Source organism: Coffea arabica, chromosome 1c (assembly GCF_036785885.1).
Source record: "Coffea arabica cultivar ET-39 chromosome 1c, Coffea Arabica ET-39 HiFi, whole genome shotgun sequence".
In the NCBI taxonomy this organism is placed as follows: Eukaryota; Viridiplantae; Streptophyta; class Magnoliopsida; order Gentianales; family Rubiaceae; genus Coffea; species Coffea arabica.
In genome coordinates this window covers 55,937,303-55,950,308 of record NC_092310.1, presented here as the reverse complement: position 1 = coordinate 55,950,308, position 13,006 = coordinate 55,937,303, and the positions used below count along the sequence as shown (strand labels likewise).

Genomic DNA, 13,006 nt, shown 5'->3' with positions numbered 1-13,006 from the left:
AAATTCAATTATATATGTCTATATTGCTCCGGTCTGTAAATCTTACATGGGTCAAATGACTAAAAGATTGCACAAAAAACTATGGCCATTTTCACGCTTAACCAACAATTGAATCAGGTAAACAGACTCTTAAGGACCCTTGTGATCTTGGGTTCGAATCTTACCCTGAAGTTAAACTCCCGTGACTCATCCGAAGTTGCTGCACAGGATCATGGCTCACTTCTCTGATTTGATGTGTTAGCTCGGGTCCTAAGGATTCGGGCATGTTCCGGATTAATTTAAAAAAAAAAACAATTGAATAGACAAAACTCCAAAAGTTGTTCTCTCCGTTAATCAAATCTTTCTTCATAAAAAATAGTAGTATTTTTTTTAATGAAAGAAAAAGGTCTTGAGTTTGCGTCCCTCGAGGAAATAACTTCTTATCTCGGGTACACAACAAAACACCTACCAAGGCAACAGGCATCCTAAACAGATTAAGATAGGACATATATAATTTGTTGGGACATGTATACTTTCTTCCCCAATTTAGAAAGAATATGTATCCTCCCGTAAAATTTCATTAGCATGCTCGTATAATATGCGACTATTGTCGTAATTACTTATCAAACAATTAATATGGTATTAAAAATTTGACGCAGTTTCCTTATATTTGTACTGACAATTGCTTTGAAAAGTAATTAAACTTTATAAATTGAGGATATTTTAGGATATTCATTTAAATTATTGGCCAATTTTAAGGTTTGATTGGTAAAAGTGTCAAATTTAAAAAGATAAGCATAAATTTTAAAATTTCAAAGAAACTCAGTAAAATTGTCAGAAATTTCATGGGAGGTTTATAAAATTATCTCTAATACGTTCGATTATAAGCTTGAAGAAATTAATATATTAATGTGGAAGGAGAATTCAGACTTGGTCTCCCCTCTCCTGTTAACGCCGTTAACAAACATAACCTCAAATGACATGACACCACACATACATTGCGATAGGGCTGGAGTGGGCATTATTGCTGCTAGTGCTCTTTATTACATGCCCGATGTGCGTGTAATAGAAAAAAATGTATAATATTTATAATGAATAAATTTTGTATGAATTTTTATTACTAAGGTAAATTTTAATCTCTTAAGTTTCTTCCACATAATAATAATAATGGTTGTATTGGTAGTTATAATACTTAGGGTTTATCATGTCAAAAAGTACATAATTAGAATAAATGATTAATCTTTTATACGCTAACATTATATATATTTTCATCGTTAAATGTATAATACATAATTTAAATTTAAAATTTTTATTTGTGCCATGCATCCAATCGTAATAGCACTGTCAGTATATATAAGATTAACTCTAAAATAAAACATGTTTTCAAGATAACTAACTATAAATATGCTTTAGATAGTTAAAGCAAATAAGGTGAAAATGAAAGTTGAAAAAGTGGCCGGATGTTGCCACGGAACCTCCCTCCGCTGTCTTTAGATATTGTATAGATTATTATTATAATTATTGCCAACAACCCACGGAGCCTGCCAAGTGGGCAGCCAAAGTAGGCCCCACCACCCGCTACCTCCACAGGAAGTCTTTCATATTCCAGCCCATATCCTCCAGCTCCCGTGGTCCACCATTTTTCCAAGACAAATTTCCTTTCGATTCTCTTCACTTCTCAATCTAGTCGCTCTTACGTTTGTCTGTCGCTGTGAAATTCTGATCTTTGTGTTAGATTCCCTTTATTGGCGTTTTACTTTTCTCCTTCTCTTTCAAAACCCAACGAATTAATCGTGTTGGTTTTGGCTTAAGAGTTACAGCCACAGAAATGGAAGCGGCTAAGCGCAGCCACAGATTCTTCAAGTTCAGGTCTCCTCTGCCACTATCTACCTCAAACCAAAACGTGGTACTCCAATCATCCTACTAGTAATTGTATTACATAGCCAAACTTTTCTGATATTTTCCAAGAAGCCCAGTATTTTTTTTTTTTCCCTGTACCGATCACGCTGATTGGCATTAGTAACATCCCAAGGCCACTTTTGTTTGTTCTGATTTGTGCTTGTCAAATCCATCACGTTTTTTCTTTTCCTCAATCAACCAAATGCTTACTAGGAATTACTACCACAACAAGGAAGACTTTTCTCGCGCGGTTGTGAAGATGGCCTGGATAATGCTTAGCATTGACTACTCCAGACTCTTTTGGCTCCTCTTTGGCGTCTTCTCTTACGAAAACCATGAAGGAAAGCCTCGAATTTAGTGGCAGGCTTCTTCTCTTTCTAACTCTCTTTTCGACTTGAAAAAAGAAAGAAAAATTCCAGTTCCTCAAAACTTTTCGAATTTATTCATTAGCTAAAACATACTTGAAAAGCTAAGACATCGTACTTTGTAGTACTACTGTACTCAGGTAGAAATTAGAAAACATGTACAGAGCCGGAAGGTTGTCAGACCGTACGGGCAGTACCGACGAATCAGAGGACGATCATGGATATGCTGAAACTGATCCAACAGGGCGTTATGGTCGAGTAAGTTCGGCTTCTTCTTCATTTCTTCTCTTCTTTTCCTCCAGTTTTCAGTTTTCTTGCTCCCCGTTCTTGTTCTTCTGACACGCATGCAAAGTTACAAACACCAACAATCTCAGATTGGAGTTAAGGGAAGCAGTTGCTGGCCTTGACTTGATTTGATCGAATAATAAAATCAATTAGTTTGCCTGGTAAAAACTGAAAAGGAGCATCATGCATGTGCTTTCGCAATGCTAGAATGGGGTAGCATCTAAAGAAAGAACTCTTTTTAAAGTCAAAACAATAATTATAAGTAACTTTACAAAACTCGTCAGTGCCTTTAAACAAAGAAGAACACTTGTTAGTTAATAGTAATACCGCTGTAGTGCTCCAAAATTTGCTTAGCTTTTCGTGTATGAAATTTACTTGTTTGTCATAATTTTTTCTGTGTCACTGGTGAGTCAAGAAGTGATGGTTCTGACTCCCAAGTTAGAGTTCCGATAACCATTTCGTGAGCAGTTTGGTCCTCTGCCGACAGCCTGAGACTAGCATGGAGTTCTGGATCCTTGGATTACTTTATAATGAGGAGGGCTAATAGGAGCTAGTTTACTGAAAGTAGAAATTAAGGCCTATGGTTCTTTCGATGCTTCTCTACTAAATGCGATGATTTATCGAGTCCATTTCCACCATAAAGTTAGTTGACCCATCTAGTCCATCTGGAATTTTAGCTTCGGTCTCATGATTGATTTATAAATTGTTTCAAATCTATTATTCTGCGGGTAAGAATCCTGACATGTCCCTTTGCATGCGTTGACAGTTTGATGAAATTCTTGGTAAAGGGGCGATGAAAACAGTGTACAAGGCGATTGATGAAGTCCTTGGAATGGAAGTAGCTTGGTGCCAAGTTAAACTCTCTGACTTGCTCCGATCAGCAGAGGACTTGGAGCGACTTTACTCTGAAGTGCACCTGCTCAGCGCACTTCATCACCCGTCAATCATGAAGTTTTACACGTCTTGGATTGATGTTGAGCGAAGAACATTCAATTTCATCACTGAAATGTTCACTTCCGGAACTCTTCGACAGTAATTCTTTTTCCCCAACCCTATTTCATTGAATAAACTTATGGTTTCACCTGTACAACGAAGGTTTAAAAATTGATCTTCTTCAGATGTTTTGAAACTCTTTGGCATAAGAATATGTTTATCTTAGCTTCATACTTTGTCTGCAATTTCCACATTTGTGTTGAGAACATGAGGAATGACGAAATGAACTTGTTTGACTGATTGGCCCCTTAATTGAGCGGGTGGCAGAATTTTGTCTCTGTCTTTACAATACTACGATTTCATCCATTGGGTCATGTTAGGTCCGGTTAATTTTGCAGTTTGTTTGAATTGTTAAGAACGGGAGTCATGAAATGTCTAGATTAACCAACCTAATGCTAGAATTTTTCCAAATTGACTTGATTTTATTCCTTAATTTTCTACTGTATAGAGGCCTCTGTTTTCTTTTGTGGGCTTGCTTAGACTGCGATTTGGTCTTCCTCATGCAAGGTTATTTTCTCATTATTGTTTAGTTGGTTCTTAAATGGGTAGTGTCAAATAACACATTAACTGTGTTTTCTTCGTTATTATTGAGTTTCTATATTTCATGATAACAAGTGTCATCATGATCGGGTAAAATTGCAGGTACAAAAAGAAGTATAAAAGAGTGGACATTCGAGCAGTAAAGAATTGGGCTCGCCAAATTCTTGAAGGCCTTGTTTATTTGCATGGCCATGATCCTCCAGTTATCCACAGAGACCTGAAGTGTGATAATATATTTGTCAACGGCCATCTTGGACAAGTGAAGATTGGTGACCTAGGGCTGGCAGCAATTCTTCGTAGTTCTCAACGAGCACACAGCGTTATAGGTTAGTCTGCTTCAAAAGTATACTGATTACGTGCCTATTGGACTTGAGTACAAGAGTTACTAGCTGTTAATGAAGCATGTAATATGTTAACAAAGGCAGATGTTTGTCCGTTACACCTTGTAGGTCACCTAAAATCAATAGTGGATCATACATTTAGTTTTATATCCAAGTTATGAAACTCTCTGTAACCTATGAGAGTGGCTTTTGAGGATAACCAGTACATAAATTTGTTCACCTTTGGCAAAATTCAGGTAGCAACACATTTTAATAGACAAGGTGTGCATTAATGTTGCCTTTGCAAACTTGGACTCTTTAACTGATTGTGGAAGTATCATATTGTGCATGCTAAATAACTGATAGTGTTGTCTTTTACGGTGCTGGTAGGTACTCCCGAGTTTATGGCGCCTGAGCTATATGAGGAAAACTATAACGAGCTGGTTGATGTTTACTCTTTTGGCATGTGTATCTTAGAGATGCTTACTTCTGAGTATCCATATAGCGAATGCAACAATCCAGCTCAAATTTACAAGAAAGTGACATTGGTAAAACGAGGTCAATTGGAGGATCATTTTCAATGAAAATAAATAATCTTCTAATCAACATTTGATTTCCTTATTCAGGGAAAGAAGCCTAGGGCTTTTTACAAAGTTCAAGACTTGGAAGCTCAGCGGTTCATTGGGAAATGCTTGGAGACCGCATCAAAGAGGTTATCAGCGAAAGAACTGATGCTTGATCCATTTCTAATGGTGGATGATTTTCAAGATGGGCCTTTGAAAAGGATAGGAAGTCAAAAAGCTTTTCTCAATGATAACATTGGAATTGAGGACCTGCAGTTGAATGAGGATATACCAGAGACCAACATGACCATAACAGGGAAGTTGAACCCGGAGGATGACACCATCTTTCTCAAAGTTCAGATTACTGATAAAGAAGGTAGCTGGGAACCTTGTTGGTTCAGGAAAGATCTTTTATTCTTTGATGATTATAGGTGCTTTCCTGTAGATTGAGTGAAGGCATATTACTGTCTATTCCATTATGAGAGTAAAAAGACCAAATACAAGATTTTGGTCCTAGAGATATCCGTTTGGAGTTTCTAGAGTTTTATTTCTATAACCTTAAATTCGTTCTTTTTATGTGAAACCTGTTTTGTGGCTGTATGCTTTGCTGACGTAAAAACCAACAGTTATTCCATCAGAGCTCAATCAACTGATTATTTGGTGTTGTATACAGGTGCTACAAGGAATGTATTCTTTCCATTTGATATGGCAAGTGATACTCCCATAGGTGTTGCCCGTGAAATGGTGAGGGAATTAGACATTACAGACTGGACTCCATCTGAAATTGCAGATATGATAGATGCAGAGATATCTGGTCTGCTACCATATTCAAAGAAATGGGAGCAATCTCAGCCACCACGCTACCATATACTTCATTATGAGGAAGATGAGGATCACAACCACCCTTTCGTTGATTTCTCATCTTGTTCATCATCCCAGGTCTCAATCTTAGGTATGTTCACTATTTCAAGGCATGAATGAAAATACTCATGATTTGGCATGTGTTCCACGCTATTCAATGCCAGGCATATAGCTTGAGACTTGACAACAATAAAATGGATTAACAAATAATATCCAATGTGAAATCGGGGGCAAATCACAACTTTTACAGTTACTTCTTATTCTGATTTCTATAAGATGAGAAATAATGCTCAAGTAGAAACAGATATGATAGAAGTTGACAGCATCTCTTTTCGTAGATGAGACATTTGATGATGGTAGCTCTCAGAGCTCTTTGCACTCCGAAAAGCATTCCAACTTGAACTACTGCTCTGATGAATATGATTCCCTGAGAAGCCCAAGGCAGCAAAAATTGCCTGCCGCTTCGAGTACCCACAGTTCTTCAAGGTTCTGTCCTGGAGGGAATTGTAGCATGGCGCAATCCCTTGCTAGAATTTGCCCTTCATTGTCCAAGGGTATGCTAGTTTCACAAGTAACTTCCACAGCTAGCGGTAAATGCACCGTGGACTTGCGCAAATTGACAAGGAACAGATCCCTGGTGGATATGCGCAGCCAGTTGCTGCATCGGTCCTTAGTTGAGGAGGTCAGTAAGAGACGTTTGTCAAAGACTGTTGGTGCAGTGGAACACATAGGGTTTCAAGATCCCTGTCGAGTTTCCAAAAAGGCCTCAGGGACGGTAAATGGTGCAAGTTCTGTGAGAGTCACCGGTGATGTTAGAAGGCAGGGGCAGACAACAAGAGCTTAGTTTCCCTTTTTGTCTGAGGTTGTAATTAGAATGAAGTTTCACTGCTTCAACACGCACAATGGAATGTACATAAATAATGAATCAAACGAACGTGTGAAAGCAATTGCCTTGATTCCAAATATGTAGTTGAAGCTCATCTCTTTGCCAAAAGCAAAAAGTGGTGAATCCAAGTTTGTAACCCCTCATTGTTGTAAGCTTGACATGTCATCTGGGGAGATATTTCCCTGCCGGTTTTAATTCTAAAACTGCACCGGCTTCTCAATACGTTCAACGCGACCATTACTTCCTTTTTTGAGTTTTAATGGCATTATATTAAATCATTTGTCATGCATGTTGGTCTGTGAGTCTGACAGCTTCTAGGACAGGAAGTTCCTTTGAACAAGTGGCCAAGACTTTTTAGTTCAGGTAAAAGTATAACCGATGGGCAATAACGGAGAGCATTTTCATGGCTTTACATCACTTTCTCATCAAGTAGCTCCCCAGGAGATGCCCCTGGCCTGGCTTAAGGGTCCTCCTCTTATCACGCGCCATGCCTGCTAAATCTGAGGGTATGAACGAGTCGAATATTCTAGTTTTTAAATTTATTTATTTAATTTAATAAGTTTGAATTTATCAATTGAGCCAAATTATATCAAACTTTTATGGAGTCTTAACTCAAATTTAGCTCGAACAGTTTGAATATTTTACATGTAAACTATAAATATTGCAGTGATCAAGCTGAGTTTGAGCCAAAGTTCGAAATTTTGCCCAACACAAAATACTATTCGTGTTAGATTTGACTTTAATTGACAAATTAAAATCAAGCAAACTCTACCCGGGACGACCTTGATTCAAGTATCAAGTTGTGATTTAATTACCTTTCTGCCCTGACTAAATGTGGTCGAATACGTCTTAACAAAGAAAGTGACATCGACCAGCAAGAGTTCCATTCATTATGATCGTCATCAAGACTCGAAGAAGACGATTAGCTTAGTCAAAAAAAGAAGTTCGTTTCTGCAATCCCCTCCAGGCACCAAGTTCCGGGGCCACCAAGGCAATAGCGACACATGCACGCTATTTCCTTGTACTGTGCCCAACCCGACTTCCCCCGAACCAGCCTTTTTCTTTGGAGATGAATTTGGAACTTCCATTTTCCTTTTGATCAGGATTTCACTGACTAGCACAATTTATTTAATGGCCACGAGCACCTTTCTTTTATCCAAGAAAAGGGCATCAATTCACTAATTTTTGGGTAAAAAATAAAATCTGGCTGCCTTGGTTTATAACAAGTATAGTATAGCAGCTGAAGAGATGTTCCAGTCTCTCTCTTTTTTTTTCTTTTTTTTTTTCTTTTTTTAAGTCTTGGAGCAACCCACGTTGTTTTTGTTTAATACGAGTATGTGGACTTCCGAGGAAGAAGACAAATTTGAGAGAGAGGACGATGAGGCGGTGCATTGGTTGTGGTTGAAGACTTGAATAGCCTGGTTGCTGTTGACTTTTCCTGTCTTTCGTTTTAAATTAAGATTTGGGCAAATCCACCTCAAAGATAGCAGCTTCCCTTGATTGCCTCCCGACCGTCTCGTTAATCATCAGGCATCTTGTCAATAAATCTTACTCCATCCGTTTGATAGTCTTGTTTCTTTTTTTACACAGTTTAAGAAAAAATAGTTAACTTTGTTGGAAAAATAAATTTAGATTGCTATTTTTTTATAATATCCTCATATTAAATATGGTACAACTTTATGGGAACTTGAATTGATGGTAAAAAAAGAATCAACTCTCATTAAATGGGATAGATTTATAGTAGCAACTACTTACATTGAATAAGGGTATTGTGGAAAAATTAAAATACAACTACATTATTCAATTGAAAAGTGAACTACAATTTGGAACAGATGAAAAAGAAATACAGGACTATCAAAATTGGACGGAGGGAGTATCAACTAAAAATCTGTCGAAAAGAAAGAGTCGAGGCTTTTGCAGAAAGTTTGCAAGACTTTACGACAGAATCCAGGATTCTTAAACACCTTCAACATAAATGTTGATGCAGCAAGTTTGATCATGCGATGAAGTCAAAATGCTGGCTTTAGCCTCTTAACGGTCAAATTTACGCAAGAGAACCATTATACTCCCTCCGTCCATGTATTCCTTTTTCATCTGTCCCAAATTGTAGTTCATTTTCCAATTAAAAAATGTAGTTGTATTTTAAATTTTATAAAATACCCTTATTCAATGTAAGTAGTTGTTACTATAAACCTACTCCAATGAGAGTTGATTCTTTTTTTACCATCAATTCAAGTTCTCGTAAAGTTGTACCATATTTAATGTGAGGGTATTTTAGAAAAATAACAATCTAAATTTACTTTTCTAACAAAATTAATTACTTTTTCTTAAACTGTGTGAAAAAAGAAACGGGACTATCAAAATAGAACGGAGGAAGTAAATTGATACTGCTAGATTAATTTCATAAAAAGAGTCGAGCATATCGGAGATATTGGGTTTTGCAAGAGAGTCAAAGCAGCATTCTATCTTGAACACGATGAATAACGTACCATTTATGGGGTTAGAGCATGCCGTGTTTCCACTTTGTCAATTCTGGAACAAACCGACTGCAGAATTATGCTGGTCTTGCATGCCACTAAAATTGAGCATTTATGGTGGATCCTTTCAAGCAATTATGATGTTCCACCTTTTTCTAAAGGTCTTTTCGTTCTCTCTTGCTTTCCTAGTTTTTATTCATTTCTTTCGGGGGATAAAGGACAACACAAATTTCCATTAATACGTGGGACTCAATAATTATCACAATAATTCAAGTCTATAAAATCTGTGTTGCCCTACTTTTTTGCAACTTGTGGAAGACATGACATGCTGTTAATCAATACGTCACATTCCAGCAAATTCGTTTGCGAAACCCATATTTTTCGTTAACTGGTTCATCACATTTAATTCTCTCGGTGTGTTTGAAAAGAACCGGTCCGAAGACTTATTTGTCATACTATTAATTTTAAATAAAAAGAAAAGGACTGTCGAGCGTGCAATAAAGGGCAGCTCCTCATCTTCTTCTGTGTATAATATTCCCTCCGTTTCACTTTGACAGTTCCGTTTTTCTTTTTGGTCTGTCTCAAATTCTAGTCCACTTTCTAATTGAAAAATATAGTTGTATTTTAATTTTTCTAAAATACCCTTATTCAATGTAAGTTGTTGTTACTATAAGCCTACTCCATTTAATGAGAATTGATTCTTTTTTTACTATGAATTCAAGTTCCCATAAAGTTGTACCATATTTAATGTGAGGGTATTTTAGAAAAATAGCAATCTAAATTTACTTTTCCAACAAAGTTAATTACTTTTTCTTAAATTGTGTGAAAAAAGAAATGGAACTATCAAAGTGGGACGGATGAAGTATAAACTTTCGGAGGTGGGAGATCCTTATGGAGAGCTACTACTACGAAATACGAAGTAGCAGTAGTATATATTTTTGAGGCGAATGGATAAATCTTTATTCCATGTGAAGCAAAGGAGTCTTGTCTCTTTAGTACTTGCAGAATCTGACCCTCAAATCCATGACTTTTCCTTTGCCAAATGACGGGGTCAAGGTGCCCGGAGAGCCTTATCCTGTGCTGTGGACCCGATTGTTTCCCCCCCACCCCCCCCCCCCCCAAAAAAAATCAAAAACCTTTTAAGTTGAAATCCCTTGTAACGAAATTAGAATGGTCCTTTCCACCAAGATGCCCGTGATTGAATAGGACGCCGAAAGGGGAATAAATTTTGTTACTTGCCAACCATTTTTAAAAAAAATAAATAAATGGGAGATTTTAATTCAAAATCTTCTAATTACAATCTTTATCACCTTACCACTCAGTCCGACTCTCCTCAAGTTAATTACTAATTTTTTTTTATTAAATAACGCTCTCTCCGCTCGTACCATCAAATACATTCCTCCCTCTATTTAATTGCTAGCCTATTAATTTTTTGTTCCATACTCAATAAAACCGAGCGGGAGAAAGGAGAAAGGGTGCAAAACTTGATCGATATCTCATGCCACAGTAATAATAAAGGCAGGGATAATTTCACAAACCTCCCCTGAGGTTTCTAACACTTGCCCTATCACCCTCTGAGTTTTTAAAAATTTCACCGACCATCTTTGCTTTTGAGATTTTGGTAACAATTCAGTCCAAATAAGATTAATATATTATTGCCAAGAGTGAGATGAGAGAAGATTGCAAGTCCTTAAAAGGTCGAAATAATTAGTAAAGTTGAAGGGGGGGAAATGCAATTCAGAAACTTTCAAGCACCACATGGGGAACTCGTACCTTGATTTCTGGTTCAAAATCACCTTCACTCCCAACACAAGAACAAATCTGCACTTTGTCTCCATTCACTTCTTCTTTTTCCTTCTCTTATAGAAACGTGTTCAATCATCCTTATCAAATTATAGCTGTCAGAAAAAATGGTGCCAAATTTCTTCATCAATTTTGTTATTCTAGCTAAATGTAACTAACTAATTCAGATCCGTTTGTTCCCTAAATTTAGGTTAGTAACGAGCCCCGCCTTCACAGGACGAAGTGTTAATTTCAGCCATCATGGCGTAAGCAAAGCGCTCCAAATATCTGTCAGGGAGGTCAGTGAAATTTTTAAAACCCCACCAAGTGTCAATGCTTGTGTTTTAAACCTTAGGGAAGTTTGTGAAATTATTCCATAAGATAAGGGTGCGATGCACGCATGCTATCTGATCCTTGTCCCTAACGTATTAAAAGCGTAATACGTAAGCTAAAGCGTAAAAGCAGCGCAACCAGCTGACCTCATTTCTCTCTCTACCAATTCAGTTCAAGGGATACATCGCATTTTGCAACATTTTCACAAAGAAAAGAGAAGTGGCTTTATCTAACAGAAATGACTCTTGTTTTGACGCCGCAGACATGCAACCCTCCCGATTATGCCGGGGGGTTTCCTTTCTTTTCTTCTAATTTGGCTAGTCGGTTCGGGTCTTTTTTTTTACTCGGTTTTTTTGGGGGTCTTCAATTTTCTCCCGTTTCGCCTGTCTCCAATCATTGACCCTTGCAAAGGGGAGAAGAAATCAAACGGATTTGGGGCAGGGACGGTCATCATGCACGGTTAAGGGCCAAGATTTGCCCTCAAAATTTTGTGCGGCTGAGATAACACCATGTAACTCGATTTTCGCGCCAAGTGTGGGGCCCACCACTATCTGTTGTGAAAATACATCCTGTGAAAAAAAAGTTACACGATGTACAAAGAAAGTTACGCGCAATTGATAATGACTAAAATTGACAGGAACGGTTGCACCTGCAACCGTCCGTGCCCCGAGTCCAAATCAAACTTGCCCTCCTACCTCCTCCTCCCCTCCCCTCCCCCCCCCCAATACCCAAAAAAAATAAAAAAAGAGGGAGAGAAAAAAGTCCTAGTACTAAAATTGCAGAAAACATAACATAAACTACAGGAGTAGTTAGTTGGCCACAAATAATAAAGGGACAAAACACCTCTAATCGAATTCTTAGACACTCTGATTAACTAATTTAAAATTCCATCAGCTTCAATTCTGCCATCAACCAGCTGGCCTCCACATATAACTTTCTTAATTTGTTCATCCAAAACTTTTCCCCAACAAAACAATACTAGAACGCACTCTATTTTATTTTATTTTTATTAGGTCCTATACTCGAATATTCTGATTAAATTGTTAAGTCAGATAAAGAAAAGACAAAGCTCTTTTCTTCGGTTGGGAGTGGCACTGGCGACAAGTTATCCCGATTCACATGTAATAATCTCCACATTCTGGTTGCCTTTATCGTCCTATCGCACATGACACGATACCAAAGTCATGGTTATTTAATTTTGATTAAACTCTCTAAGTGCCAAAAAAAAAAAAGGAAAATAAAAAAAAGAGAAAATAAAAAAGGTTGGGTTGGATATATGATATATTACGTGTTTATTAAGTACCTAAATAGTACTTTCTCATGCCAAACAAGACCATTCGAATTATACGTTTCTGGTACATGGCAAATCCTAAAATTTAGGTATTTCGGCACCTAAATACCTAACCTGCGTAGCATGCAGAAAGGGACCTAACCACTGGCCCAATGGCTCAGTGGCCACCAGGGAGGGAACCTCACCAGCAGCGAAAAAAATTTAATGGTTGTGCCATAGCACTCCCTTGGTCTAGTTGAATCTGTATACCCACTAGTCCCTATAACAGCCTCCTTAGGCTCCCCCTCCCCCTAGATTAGGATAGAGTAGGTTATGCAAATGTATTTTTGCTGACAAAAAAAAAATGCAGAAAGGGAACCTAAAGAAATAAATGGAAAGTTGGAATAGACCGAACAATCACCACGATCCACCGGTTCAGACCGAAGAGACTGA

At 37.6% G+C, this 13,006-nt stretch overlaps 1 protein-coding gene across 1 annotated transcript; it reads left to right on the top strand.

The window, feature by feature from the left end:
- The first annotated feature begins 1,607 nt into the window (after positions 1–1,607).
- Positions 1,608–6,944, top strand: LOC113731324 (probable serine/threonine-protein kinase WNK4). The gene is made up of 7 exons (XM_027256525.2): positions 1,608–2,501; positions 3,295–3,560; positions 4,164–4,387; positions 4,772–4,929; positions 5,008–5,320; positions 5,618–5,896; positions 6,144–6,944. Exons 1-7 carry the CDS (start codon positions 2,400–2,402, stop codon positions 6,647–6,649), a joined length of 1,848 nt encoding a protein of 615 aa, XP_027112326.1. The 5' UTR covers positions 1,608–2,399; the 3' UTR covers positions 6,650–6,944.
- Positions 6,945–13,006: the final 6,062 nt, after the last annotated feature.

Excerpts from the sequence above, each read along its gene's own strand:
- LOC113731324 (XM_027256525.2), top strand. The coding sequence starts at position 2,400 with ATGTACAGAGCCGGAAGGTTGTCAGACCGTACGGGCAGTACCGACGAA. Across the intron at positions 2,502-3,294 it reads CAACAGGGCGTTATGGTCGA|TTTGATGAAATTCTTGGTAA; the intron begins GTAAGTTCGGCT and ends ATGCGTTGACAG. Across the intron at positions 5,897-6,143 it reads ATCCCAGGTCTCAATCTTAG|ATGAGACATTTGATGATGGT; the intron begins GTATGTTCACTA and ends CTCTTTTCGTAG.